At 38.9% G+C, this 14,451-nt stretch overlaps 1 protein-coding gene across 22 annotated transcripts in view; it reads left to right on the forward strand.

Moving 5' to 3' along the window:
* The window catches only part of mycbp2 (MYC binding protein 2), a 98,158-nt gene that overhangs the window by 42,504 nt on the left and 41,203 nt on the right, over positions 1-14,451 (forward strand). For 21 of the 22 annotated variants that reach the window (XM_059029314.1, XM_059029323.1, XM_059029326.1 and 18 more), the window contains 22 exons: positions 634-753; positions 1,324-1,405; positions 1,494-1,611; positions 2,255-2,459; positions 2,875-3,028; positions 3,379-3,551; positions 3,891-4,016; positions 4,124-4,251; positions 6,566-6,657; positions 7,278-7,412; positions 7,498-7,581; positions 7,756-7,852; positions 8,281-8,473; positions 8,896-9,170; positions 9,278-9,499; positions 10,527-10,718; positions 11,172-11,378; positions 11,887-12,024; positions 12,230-12,408; positions 12,739-12,881; positions 12,995-13,095; positions 14,231-14,449. In XM_059029314.1, the coding sequence (XP_058885297.1) occupies positions 634-753; positions 1,324-1,405; positions 1,494-1,611; positions 2,255-2,459; positions 2,875-3,028; positions 3,379-3,551; positions 3,891-4,016; positions 4,124-4,251; positions 6,566-6,657; positions 7,278-7,412; positions 7,498-7,581; positions 7,756-7,852; positions 8,281-8,473; positions 8,896-9,170; positions 9,278-9,499; positions 10,527-10,718; positions 11,172-11,378; positions 11,887-12,024; positions 12,230-12,408; positions 12,739-12,881; positions 12,995-13,095; positions 14,231-14,449 (3,383 nt within the window). The remainder of the gene's footprint in view (positions 1-633; positions 754-1,323; positions 1,406-1,493; positions 1,612-2,254; positions 2,460-2,874; positions 3,029-3,378; positions 3,552-3,890; positions 4,017-4,123; positions 4,252-6,565; positions 6,658-7,277; positions 7,413-7,497; positions 7,582-7,755; positions 7,853-8,280; positions 8,474-8,895; positions 9,171-9,277; positions 9,500-10,526; positions 10,719-11,171; positions 11,379-11,886; positions 12,025-12,229; positions 12,409-12,738; positions 12,882-12,994; positions 13,096-14,230; positions 14,450-14,451) is intronic. The other variant, XM_059029320.1, reaches the window with a different exon arrangement.

Below are 14,451 nucleotides of genomic sequence, written 5' to 3' on the forward strand. Positions count from 1 at the left end.
TCACTGCCACATGAGCCTGCTTTAAGCAAAAATGCTTCTGTTCCAATAAACAGTGTGAGAGACTAACTGCGTGGTAAGGATTATACATGGACAAGGGTTGGGCTGGCATCCCAAGCTGCATTTCTGTTGTAAGTACATTGGGCAAGACATCAGATCTGACCGTCTCACTCATAGTAGGTGCTCAGTAGGCAGGTGCTTTCATATCCAAGACTGCACGTATTTCTGATGTAACACACATACTTCACTATATATTGCCAAGCCCCACAGTATTCTTTAAGGAATGGTCACCTAAATACACCTTTTTTTTTTCCCAACCCCTGAATGTCTTTTTGTGAGACTATTTATTTTATTTTTTTCTTCTTTGGGGCAGGTTATATTAAAGATCATGTAGCTTCCTGTAGCCTGTACACTGTTCTCTGTCTAATTCTTTAGTCTGTTTTTAGAAATATTGATCCTATTTTTCTGTCTAAAATGTGTGCTTTTTTACAGGTACCAGAAGACCACCTCGAGCAGTAATGTGTGTAGCAGCTGTGTTACATAGTTCTGTCATGTTGCTGTCTTTACTGTTGCTGTCTGCTGCACGTCTACCATTGCAACAGAAATACTGACTGGATTGTGTAACTTCATTTCCAGATGGCAGTGGGGAGCGAGGAGACAAAGATGCAAGCAAGATCACCACTTACCCACCAGGGGCAGTTCGCTTTGACTGTGCGCTCAGAGCGGTCCAAGTTAGCTGTGGATTCCATCACTCAGGTATGTCTTTTTTTTTCCTTTTTACAGCTTAATAATATCCACATGGTAACCACATTATAAATGTTAATTGTCAGTCCTTGATTCCATAAGATAACCAAGCCTGCAAATCTTATTGAAATTCCTCATTTCAACAAGAAATGTAATGGAGAATCCCACATGACCAAAATGTAGTGAATTGCAATACTGTATACTAACATGAGAAATGGATTAGTGGTTTTATCTAGTTTGAAATATTCTCTGACTGTAGTTCTGAAGACATTTGGAGTCTTTGGGGTCAGTGTGCTATTCTCAAAGTCATACACACTTTGAATGGTCTACATTTTTTGATTTTAGATACTGACTAATGAAGTGACCCAGAAAATAAGCATATTCCTGATATAAACATAGTTCCTGAACAATGCAAATACAGCTTGGTTTTCAGTGGAGGTGCAGCAGCTGCATTAAAACCATGCAGGCTGCTGCATGTCCTCCACATTGTCCTTTTTACTTGTGTGTGTGTGTGTGTGTTTTTTTTTTTTTTTTTTTTTAAATACAGAGCCAGTGTAAATCTTGCATTCTCTTTTGTTACAGTGGTGTTGATGGAGAATGGAGATGTGTATACATTTGGGTATGGACAACATGGACAACTTGGGCAGGGCGATGTGAATTCCAGGTAATATATTGTACTTGAACAATCAAAAAGTCTTCTTCCGGCGATACAGCAGAATCAATAATTGTTGCTCTGCCTTTTTTCCCAATAGGAGTTCTCCTACACTGGTCCAGGCTTTACCAGGACCCAGCATACATGTGACAGCAGGAAGTAACCACACGGCGGTTCTTTTAATGGATGGTCAAGTCTTCACTTTTGGGAGTTTCTCAGTAAGGAAGAAACATTTATATATTGTTATAACTGTGTATTGATTTGCTAGATTTAAGACAATTTGGTTATTTTGGGACAGTTTATTTTAATGTAGATATTTATTTTTATATGCAGTATAACACAGCACAAAAAGTAATTTTTAAAAGACTAGTAAACACATAACAGGGCTGAATTTGGAAATACTGAAAGAAACTTATATTTAATTTAAATGTATTTTAGTATTTCCATATTAAAAGACCAGAACCTTTTTATACAGAATCTATTTGTTACTTTGAAAAAAGTTTTCCTAAGTAAAAGGCATTGTGTTAAATCTATTGGGGTCTATTTTAAAGAGTTTCTTCTATAATTCTGCCCTGTTGATTTTTCCAAATTTAAATGAAAAAACTGAGAGTTTTCCCTGCTATTATTAAGATCTGGCTTCAGCGCCCCCTGCACAATATTTATACAGCTGCTGCCACCAGTAAGTGAGCATTTCAAAACAAACAGCTACCTGATATGTTTTTTAATTTGATACATACAGTTGAGCATAGATAGGAAATTAACAATATGCAGTAAAACATTTACAATGTAAAATAATGTGTGTTCGAGACAGAACTGTGATATTTTCGGATGCTAAAATGAATCTTGTTTGTTGCTTTGTAGAAGGGGCAGCTAGGAAGACCCATTATAGACATGCCATACTGGAATGCAAAGCCATCCCCCATGCCCAACATTGGAGCTAAATATGGGCGCAAAGCTACGTGGATTGGTGCCAGTGGTGACCAGACCTTCCTGAGGATCGATGAAGCGCTTATAAATTCCCATGTCCTGGCCACATCAGAAATTTTTGCCAGCAAACATATCATTGGTACATTTTTTTTTTTTTCTGTTTATTTTAGATTTTAAATAGTTTAAACAACACTTACCTATTTTGAAACCCTTATTCTGTATTCTTGTTTTTTTTTTTTTTAATTAAACTAACCAGTTTGTTTCTGTAGAGAATAAAAAGGAGTCTTCTTTGTACACTGACATCATATCAATCTTCAAATTCAGTTTTTATCAGATACGGTAATTTTATTTGAAATGCACTTAACACACATGAGTAGTTAACATTTGTTTTTCTAAACATATGTATCTATCAAGACAACCTATGCCCTCATGTGGTAACTATTGGTTTGTGCTCCCCTTCATGCCACAGTGTTGCCACCACATTTCCCCTTCCTACTATCAATACTTTTGATATCACAGCTTGCTGAACTTACTTTACTTGGCTTATTTAATAGGTCTAGTACCTGCATCCAAATCAGAACCACCACCTTTTAAATGCCTGTTGATAAATAAAGTTGATGGGAGCTGCCGGACGTTCAATGATTCTGAACAGGAGGACCTGCAAGGGTTTGGAGTCTGTTTGGATCCAGTCTACGATGTGATTTGGAGGTAGGTAGGAGAATGCGCTCTAGAACCGGAGGAGGAAGTGCAGTGTTGTGCTTTAATTATTGCACTTGCTGTGGTCTGTCCAGTTTGGTCTCTCGTTGCCTGTCTTGTATTGAAGAGAATTATCAGAGATGCATAGATAATGGAAATGAAATTAGTTAGATCCTATTTTTAATGTCCCTGTTCTTACACATGTGACTGGTTTCATCAGTCTTATGTGTAACCTAATTGGATCCAGTGGACTATCAAATGTTACTTTAGGTAAAGGTGTTGAAGCTTGTGCCAATCCGGATCTGTGAAACCAGCTTATAGTGACCAAGCTGTTTAACATCTATTTCCTCCCTCTTGTAAAGATTCCTCCCAGCTTCCAGAGAGTTTTGGTGCTACAATGCTGTGATTGCTGATGCCAGGATCCCCACAGCGACAGACGTTCAGTCGAGATGCAGTGTACTGAGTCCTGAGCTTGCTCTCCCAACTGGGTCTACGGCAACCACTACAAGGTCTCACGGGGCACTACATATTCTAGGTAGGCTGACTAACTCACTAGTTCCATTATTACTTTTAGCCTTTTCTGATACCAACTTAATATCATCACTGTTGTGAAAATCCAAAGTCACCCTTGGTTGAGATATTTGCTTCATATCTCTGAGATTACTTGAGGTTTTGGCGACATATTTACAGTGTTATATCTGCATATTAAAGTCCTATAACTTTCTATACATTACGTAGATAGCACTTTGATTTAATGTCTTCATATCTTTACTCCGCTGTATTCTCTGATACCCTCAGTCCAGTTCTATTTGAGATTGGATTCTGTAATACAGAAATAATTCATTGTGTTTCCCTTGATCTGATACACATGTAGGTTGTCTAGACACGCTGTCAGCAATGCAGGAGCTGAAAATGGGAGTTGCCAGTACCGAGGAGGAGACTCAAGCTGTTATGAAGGTTTACTCCAAAGAAGATTACAGCGTAGTCAATCGATTTGAAAGCAAGTCAATATGTAGACCAGTATTTTATACTGTATATAAATATAAAACATATTTGACTTTCATCAAATATTGATGAAGTGATTACATGAACTTTATTTTCTTATAGGTCATGGTGGTGGGTGGGGGTATTCAGCCCATTCTGTAGAAGCCATTCGCTTCTGTGCAGATGCAGATATCTTACTGGGGGGTCTTGGACTGTTCGGTGGGAGAGGGGAATATACGGCAAAGATAAAGGTAAGGACACCCAAAATAAATAGGTAATGGTTGGAAGGACTCAGTCTAATATTAAAGGTATCTGCTTAAAAAAACAATCAGAATAATAATTGTCAGTCCTTCTATAGGAAATCTACCTCTTAATGTACACTTAATACATTTAACAGCACATTAATATGGCAAAAGCAATACAGCTCTCGAGTTCTTTCTGTGATGACAAGATAATGAAATTATGGATGCTTTTAACTGATGCCAAGGATCTGGCCTCTGTTGTAACTGATGAGGACTGTATAAACAAATGCAGTGTAGAAATAGATTTTCTTTTTGTGCATTTTATTTTTAACACTGCTGTATGCTAACTTTTAAATTAGAACATTATCTTCTGTTTGATTTTTTTTAAATATTATCTTTATTACTGTCTTAGTTGAATGTAACCCCCACTGGTGGTCTATTTAAAAAAAATAATATATATATATATATATATATATATATATATATATATATATATATATATATATATATACACATATATATATATATACACATATACAGACGTGCTCAAATTTGTTGGTACCCCTCCACAGAAAACAAAGAATGCACAATTTTCTCTGAAATAACTTGAAACTGACAAAAGTAATTGGCATCCACCATTGTTTATTCCATATTTAATAGAAATCAGACTTTGCTTTTGATTTTTTATTCAACATGATATTGTAAATAAGAAAACAAATGAAAATGGCATGGACAAAAATGATGGGACCGCTAACCTAATATTTTGTTGCACAACCTTTAGAGGCAATCACTGCAATCAAACGTTTTCTGTAGCTCTCAATGAGACTTCTGCACCTGTTAACAGGTAGTTTGGCCCACTCTTCCTGAGCAAACTGCTCCAGCTGTCTCAGGTTTGATGGGTGTCTTCTCCAGACTGCAAGTTTCAGCTCTTTCCATAGATGTTCGATAGGATTCAGATCAGGACTCATAGAAGGCCACTTCAGAATAGTCCAATGTTTTGTTCTTATCCATTCTTGGGTGCTTTTAGCTGTGTGTTTTGGGTTATCCAAAACACACAGCTTATCCTGTTGGAGGACCCATGACCTGCGACCGAGACAGAGCTTTCTGACACTGGGCAGTACGTTTCGCTCCAGAATGCCTTGATAGTCTTGAGATTTCATTGTGCCCTGCACAGATTCAAGGCACCCTGTGCCAGGCGCAGCAAAGCAGCCCCAAAACATAACCGAGCCTCCTCCATGTTTCACTGTAGGTATGGTGTTCTTTTCTTTGAACGCTTCATTTTTTCGTCTGTGAACATAGAGCTGATGTGACTTGCCAAAAAGCTCCAGTTTAGACTCATCTGTCCAAAGGACATTCTCCCAGAAGGATTGTGGCTTGTCAATATGCATTTTAGCAAATTCCAGTCTGGCTTTTTTATGTTTTTCTGTCAAAAGTGGAGTCCTCCTGGGTCTTCTTCCATGGAGCCCACTTTCGCTCAAAAAGCGACGGATGGTGCGATCAGAAACTGACGTACCTTCACCTTGGAGTTCAGCTTGTATCTCTTTGGCAGTTATCCTTGGTTCATTTTCTACCATTCGCACTATCCTTCTGTTCAATCTGGGGTCGATTTTCCTCTTGCGGCCGCGCCCAGGGAGGTTGGCTACAGTTCCATGGACCTTAAACTTCTTAATAATATTTGCAACTGTTGTCACAGGAACATCAAGCTGCTTGGAGATGGTCTTGTAGCCTTTACCTTTACCATGCTTGTCTATTATTTTCTTTCTGATCTCCTCAGACAACTCTCTCCTTTGCTTTCTCTGGTCCATGTTCAGTGTGGTGCACACAATGATACCAAACAGCACAGTGACTACTTTTCTCCATTTAAATAGGCTGAATGACTGATTACAAGATTGGAGACATGTGTGATACTAATTAAAGAAACTAATTAGTTTGAAATATCACTATAATCCAATTATTTATTATCTTTTCTAAGGAGTACCAACAGATGTGTCCAGGCCATTTTAGAATATCTTTGTAGAATAAGCAATAATTCATCTCTTTTCACAGCTTCTTTGCTTTATTCTTTGACATACCAAAGGCATGCAAGTATACATGATAAAATAGCTTTTAATTTCATCACTTTTCAGGAGGAATGAAGCATTATTTCAATGAGCTGTAAGGGTACCAACAAATTTGAGCACGTCTGTATATACACACACACACACACACACACACTCACTTACTTACTTACTTACTTACTTACTTACTTACTTACTTACTTACTTACTTACTTGACTGGTGTTTTCAGCGTAACTTATTGTGTAATATGTTGGTTTATTTTTAGCTTTTTGAGCTGGGGCCTGATGGAGGAGACCATGAAACAGATGGAGACCTTCTAGCTGAGACTGATGTTCTGGCTTATGATTGCGCAGCTAGGTAGTATTTATGACTCTCTCTTGAAGTGGTGTGTTGAGATTTGTTTGTACAATAGAAAATAAATTGAGGAGCTGAGGTCTGCTAGTGAATCTCCTGTGGAATACTGCAGCAAGTACTTGTAATGCAGTTCATATGTCAATGTTAATATGCGGTTAGCCACAAGTTGGCACAGATGTCTCTGTGGAAGATTACTATTTGTCTAACACATCTCTTTCTTTACAGCATGCTTTTTAACAATGTTCTGTCCTCTCCATCCAACAATTATCTAACAAAGCTAAAATGAAAAGTACACTTATCTGCCAACAAATTTCACATGGAAACAAAGCTGTGTGGGTAACAATCAAGTCTTTGCATATTAGTTATTTATAACCAGGACAGAGATCAAACATCCTGAGAGAGCCAGCCACTCTGATGTCAGTTTTGGTTTGTTTGACTGTTACTGTGTTGTGAATTTCAGAGTTGATAACCGGTATACTTAAAACACAGGGATAGACAGCTAAGACCATGTAAACCCTGTGGAGAGAAGTCTAGCTATGTGTGCTGCCTGGCGTGTCATCCTTGAATTTTGCATGCTTATCTGTTCAACTGCACTGTGATATAACCGTGCCATGTTATTTCAGAGAGAAGTATGCCATGATGTTTGATGAGCCAGTGCTGCTGCAGTCTGGCTGGTGGTATGTTGCTTGGGCTCGAGTATCGGGGCCGAGCAGTGACTGTGGTTCCCATGGACAGGCAACCATCACCACCGACGATGGGTATGTATCCTTTTAAAAAGAAGCAGTTTCAGCACACCTTTGAAGTAATAGAGCTGTATTTCATCTTTTTTGTTTTTACTTTCAGTGTGGTTTTCCAGTTTAAGAGCTCCAAAAAGTCGAATAACGGTACAGATGTAAACGCAGGTCAGATTCCTCAGCTGTTATACAGGTATGTCACATGTTACTTTATTATTTTTATATTGGCAATGGAGGAAAAAAAAACCTCTTGGTGATCCCCACCAATGTTAAATATTGGTTGCATTGAGTGTATTATTTTGTTTTAATAAAGTGTTGGGTGCAATTTTCCAAATTCAGTTGTTGTTGCTTTATTTCTTTTATTCAGGCTTCCATCAAATGATGGCAATGCAGCAAAAGGAAAGCAGCAAACCAGTGAGCCCGTACACATTCTGAAGAGATCGTTTGCAAGGACTGTTTCTGTAGTATGTTGAAATTTTTGATTTGAGGTTTAGCTATCCTGGAAAGGAAGTGCTGTGCATAAGAAGGACATTTTAAAGGTGTAATGCATCAAATAAGCTTTGAGGAAAACATTTTAATTGAGATATGTAAATGCTGTCTTGACAAAATATAAAATGAGCTTATTCAGTGGATACCACATTCAAGAATTATCACAAAGAATGAACACAGAGATTTATTAGAAATAGGTTCATTTTAGCTGTATTTTCATTTCAGGGTATTGCATAATATTTGATGAAGGTTTAAAGTGCCCCTCTAAAGTGGAAGAACACTGTAAATCTGCACTTGGTAAAGGAAGAGAAGATCTTAGAGTAGTCAGTAAAGTTAAGTGGGTATCATCTCATGTACCTGCATGATGGGTGGAAATTCTTAATGTATTTCTGATGTATATTAGGAGTGCTTTGAGTCCTTGCTGAGCATCCTTCACTGGAGCTGGACCACACTGGTTCTGGGTGTGGAGGAGCTGCGAGGACTGAAGGGATTCCAGTACACCGCTACTCTGCTGGACCTGGAGAGACTGCGCTTCGTGGGCACCTGCTGCCTCCGACTGCTGCGGGTCTACATCTGTGAGATCTACCCCATATCAGGTAAAGCACATTCTGGACCACTTGTACCTATGTGGTCATTTTCAAGTGAATTAAAATGTACAGTTAATTAGGCCAGCAGGCTGGTAGCCTTTTATTTAGCCAAGTATAATTAACCACTTTGAAGCCTGTGAATATACCACGTTGTGCTACCACGTTGAGATTTTCTGCTCCCTTATATTGTTATAAATTACTTTTGAGCCACATAACGTGTTAATTGTGTAACTGGATTGAGATCTGTTGATACAAGAACACTTTTTTCTGTTCATTAACAGTTCATCAGACTGTAGCATGTTGTGCTGAAGTGGTTAAAGCCACTGTACCAATGCAGTCTTTAGCCCTGTTAAACTATCATACAGTAAATGGCTGTGAACTAATGCTGAATAATTCATATCTGAAATTTGCACTTTAAAATTGTCTTCCAGCGAGCACAAAGTCAGCAGTGGATGAATCCAGCAAATTGGCAGATTGCGTTGGGAAGACTCGAAGTCTCCTGAGGAAGATCCTGTCCGAAGGAGTAGATAACTGCATGATCAAGCTGGACAATGACCCGGAAGGCTACCTTAGCCAGCCCCTGATTCTCCTGGAAGCTGTTCTGCAGGAGTGCCATCATACATTCACAGCCTGTTTCCATTCCTTCTACCCAACACCGGCCCTGCAGTGGGCTTGTCTGTGTGACCTGCTAAACTGTTTGGATCAGGTACAAATTAAAATAGTGCTATCACTACTGAATTATTCACCAATCTGTTCATATTTATAAAACTTTTTTTTTGTTTGTTTTGTTTTTTTTCCTGTTTATTTTCAAAGGACATCCAGGAAGCGAACTTCAGGACATCAAGTAGTCGACTTCTTGCTGCAGTAATGTCAGCCCTGTGCAATACCTCAGTGAAACTGACCTCCATCCTCCCCATTGCCTATGACGGAGAAGTGCTGCTGCGTTCCCTTGTCAAGCAGGTCAGCACTGAGAACGATTCTGCTCTGGCACACAGATTCCCCCTGCTGGTAGCACACATGGAGAAACTTAGCCATGTAAGTAGTAACTGACCAAAAGCATTTTACATGGACAAAAAGAGTCAAATTAGAAGAACGGTTAAGTTTTGTACAGGTTTCATATATAGGGATCGACACAAGTTGGAAATAGAGTTTAGAAACATGTGATGCAAAACGTATATGCCTTTTTCTAACTGATCATTTTTTCTAACTTATCTCTTTTTAGAAGTGTGAAATGCTTTTGGTCAGATAACACTTTTTTTTATAACAATTCATTGTCCAGATTGTTAGGAGAAAATGTATTGATTACATGTAAAATGATTGAGAAAAACAAACAAACAATGGGATTGAACCTTCAGCCTCCTGATCTAAAACCAGACAACTTCACCATTGTTCACTTTTGTTAAAAAGCCACTGGGAAAAATGGGACTGAAAGATGACCCTTTTCATTCTGATTTCCACCTCTTTTTTTACTTCAACAAGGAGACACTGTTGACATCAACCCCACAGAGCACATTTGCCAGGAGTGGGCTTTCTGTCAGCTTTGACCTTGACTTGGTTGAAAATCCGCTTGTACTGAATATTACAGCAACCCATGCTATATATTTTGCAATATATAATTGTATAAGAATGACTAAACAGTAAAGCTAATCTTAATGTGACACCATTTCCATCTGATACAAGCTATCAGATACAAAGAAAATTCAGGTGGCTGCATCACATCAATATCAGGGTCTGCTATATCTATCTATTTATCTGTATGTCTCCACAGCATGGAATGAAAAACAAGCCGCATGTTAATAACTGCAACATTTAAAGCTGGTTCTAGTTCTCATGCTGGCTGCATGTTTGAGAATGTAAAATTAATAAATAAAGCAAAAAATAAAACTGGCATCTGATCACACAAACGTTTGCATGGTTTTAAGACAGAATTCAGTTATGCAGCGCTCCAACCTGCTTTGCATGAAATACCCTGTATAACTGTTGTATTACAGTATATACAGGTAAGACATTGGTGCCCATTATTGTATAACATTCCTATAAACGATCTGTCGTTCTGTGGCAGGCCGAGGAGAACCCCATGGGTATGACTAGTTTCCGGGAAGTACTGGAGAAGATGTTGGTGATTGTGGTGCTTCCAGTGAGAAAGAGCCTGCGGAAGGAGGTGGAGCTCTTCTCCCCACACCTTGTCTCCAACACCTGTGGCCTCCTGGCCAGCATTGTGAGTGAGCTCACTGCATCAGCACTGGGCTCAGAGGTAAGAGTCCTTGCCACTGCAAACTAGCTTGCAAGAAAACAAAATGAAAAATATACCTTTTATGGAACTGATATACCTGGTTTAGATAAACAATGCATGAAGTTACATACTGTAAGCTAAAGTGCAGTATTTGCTTTCACTGGTGTCTGTAATTAGTAATACCTGTAGCATGGTGTTAGTAATCACAATTATTATTTAAATGCAGAGGTTAATAATAGCTCTCGTCCCTGTAGTCACTCTACCACACAGCATAAATAACATGCTTTCTTTAAAATGTTCTTCTGGGTCCACTTTATCTACTAGTCATTAGTGACACCTGTTGGCTATGAACAGCAGTGCCATCATCTTTACTTTCTCTATCATTTGAATTGCTATGAGGTTAAGTTTGCTAATCTAGCACTGCTTGTCACCTGATTGGCAAGGAAGATAATTCTAACACTGTATTCCTTTCAGGTGGATGGGCTCAACTGTCTCCATTCAGTGAAATCCACCCCAAACCGCTTCACTAAAACAAGCCAAGGAAGAAGCTGGAACACTGGGAACGGATCCCCAGATGCCATCTGCTTCACCGTGGATAGGCATGGGGTGGTGCTCGTGGGGTTCTGTGTGTATGGTGGAGGTGGCGTCCATGAATACGAGCTGGAGGTTCTGGCTGATGATGTAAGATCCTGATTAAGCTTTTGCATGCCATTTTACAAATATATGTGTATATATAGATGCTTAACCTTTATTTGCCACAGCGGAACCTGCGGTCTGCTAATGACTCAAATCTACTTGTGCCAAAGACAAGGCTGTGCACTATGAGCGACCGGGCTTTTTGCTCGATGGCCCCCCCGCCTTTGGAAAAATCTGCCTGGACACTTGAAGGACTGTGAGACTGTTGAGGCTTTTAAATCTGGACTCAAGACATATTTTTATCAATTTGCTTTTTTCTAACTGTGCTTATTGTTTTACATGTATTTTTCTCTTTTTATTTATTTTTTTTCTTCCTCTGTTGTTAGCACTTTGTGATTCCTGCAGTGAAATATAATTAATTATTATATATTTATTGTATTTATTCTGCTGCGATTTAAAACTTGAGGCATCTCATGAGGTAGATTTTTGAAGGTTATGCAAGGAGAATGTGGTGTAAGACATGTGATTTGAAACTGGCTTCAATCTTGTATAGGCACAGACTGAGCACCCAGGAGATTCAGCTCATTCACACAGGTGGACATCTTTGGAGATGGTGAAAGGGACCTACACCACTGACGACTCCCCCAGTGATATAGCTGAAATCAGGCTGGACAAAGCTGTACCATTAAAGGTAAAAAAAAAAAAAATAATAAAGAAACAAGCTTTTGTTTTCTTATTAGTTTCGTATTTGTGTGAATGTCCTGTCGTGTGTGCCTGTGTCCTGTCGTGTGTGTGTGTGTGTGTGCCTACAAAGCACACCTGGGACAAGTTGGTACATGAGGTGTTACTTCTGTACCGTTCACTAACTCAATAAAAAGAAATGATGTCTTCCACAGGAAAGTGTCAAATATGCAGTCCGTTTAAGAAACTATGGAAGTCGCACCGCTAATGGAGATGGAGGCATGACCACAGTGCAGTGTACAGATGGTGTGACGTTTACATTCAGCACCTGCAGTCTCAGCAGTAACGGCACCAATCAAACACGAGGACAGATTCCACAAATACTTTACTACAGGTAGGGCCAAATTCACATTTCTGAAGATGTACTAAAATAATGCAAATACTGGCTGGATTTAACCTGTGACAGACTGTCCCCAGGACAAGGGTTACAAAAGTATGTGTTTAAGGTTAGCTTCTTAACAAATGTCTAGAACAGCGGTTTAGAACAGTATCATGTATACAAAACTTGATTTAATACATCAGATTTGTCATAAGTCAATCATTTTAGCATTTAGCTTTCTTGAGTTTTTTAAAAGTTTTTATTTATTTATTTATTTATTTGCTCAATATAACACTTACTCCACTGTCAAGAGTCAGTTAAACCCTGCTTTGTTCTTATGTCTAGGAGTGAGTATGATGGGGATCTACAGAGTCAGTTAGTCAGTAAAGCCAATGAAGAGGACAAGAACTGCAACAGGTCTTTGTCTGTAGTGAGTGTTGTGATTCAAGCCGCCAAAGACCTGCTTCACAGGGCATTCGCTGTCGATGGTAAGAGAACATATCTTTTAATTTTTTAACAGTATACCAGGACTCAAATTGTTCAAGGTGATTGTTTACTTTTCTTAGGGGTATTAACTCTGTCTCTGTTGCTTTTTTCCTAGCTGAAGACATTCCAGAATTGTTGAGTTCCTCCAGCCTGTTTTCCATGCTGCTTCCCCTCATATTGGCTTATATCGGACCAGTGGCAGCTTCAGTTCCAAAGGTGAGTGACTAAATGTGTTTAAATGTCAGAGCTGACTCCTCTGATCACTGTTGCTATGGGGAATGGTACATCTTGCACTAGATTAGACTGACCTATCTAATCATCTGTTAACACTGCGTTCCTATGTCGGACCTGGTCCCACATCGCAATTTTCCCTTTTCAGTCATCAAAAAGACGCGAAAAACAGGTCTCTAGTCGTTTTTTCTCCATGAAAAAGCCGAGAAAACAATTCAATGGCTGAGTGAGACCGATAGGAGCTGAGAGAAGCCGAAAAAAAAAAAAAAAAATAGGGGCGTATCTCATGAATACTGATAGACCCGACCCCACATAGTTAACACGGATATAAACAAACAAGACAGCTGCTTCCGCATCCAGCGCTCAAAGAATATCACAGACATTTGCAGAGCTTTTTTTAGATGTTATAGTAATAAAATAACGACTTGGTTCGCATTATTGAGGAGTTTGGTGATAAAACAAGTCATCAAGAGATGATTTATCGGTATGTATTATTATTAAGAGGCATTTGAAAAATATAGCAAACAAGGGGTGGGGTGGGGCTGGAGATGCAGTACTGAGTGTCCTGTTGATATGCAGTGCCTTTTAAACCTGTTTTACTGTGAAAAAAAATACTTTTAAACAGCGCGTCTAAAATAAACTGCGCGTGTGAAAATAAATTGGACCTGACGCACCTGACACGTGCTGAATAAATGGACCGCTAAGGGTTAAAGAAACCACGCTATTTGCTTTTCTGATTTTGAATGACCACCTAACTTGTTCATATTGTGTGATTTTATTACAAAAAAAAACTATAAACATAATGTTGATCTTGTATTTAACATCATGTAATCAAAGAAACTGCCAAATTATAACGCAAAAGTCTACCAGAAGCCATAATAGCAGTACAGTATTTCAAGTTAGATTTTGAAATGTCACATTTTTCAAATTGTGCAAGTTTGTTGTCAAGTATGTGGAAAACTACAAAGCGGTATGTAATTCAATATGTTAATGTGACATTATTCAGCAGGTTTCATTTGACTTTATTAGTTAATTCTATATATAGTGATGCAAAACCTTTGACCAGAGCTGTACATTGTTTCATGTGGTGTTTTTTTTTTGTTTGTATTGTTTTCTACAGGCTGCTGTTGAGGTATTTGGACTAGTTCAGGAACTGCTTCCAGCTGTTTCTGCTTTGAATCAGAAATATGCTCCACCTGCTTTCAACCCAAATCAATCCACAGACAGCACCACAGGGAACCAGCCAGAGCAGGGGCTTTCAGCAAGTACCACCTCCAACCACTACTCCGTCACCGAGAGCGACCACCCGTACAAACAAGCTAGTGTCACCCAGTACAAGGT

This window comes from Acipenser ruthenus, chromosome 8 (assembly GCF_902713425.1).
Source record: "Acipenser ruthenus chromosome 8, fAciRut3.2 maternal haplotype, whole genome shotgun sequence".
NCBI classification, from domain to species: Eukaryota; Metazoa; Chordata; class Actinopteri; order Acipenseriformes; family Acipenseridae; genus Acipenser; species Acipenser ruthenus.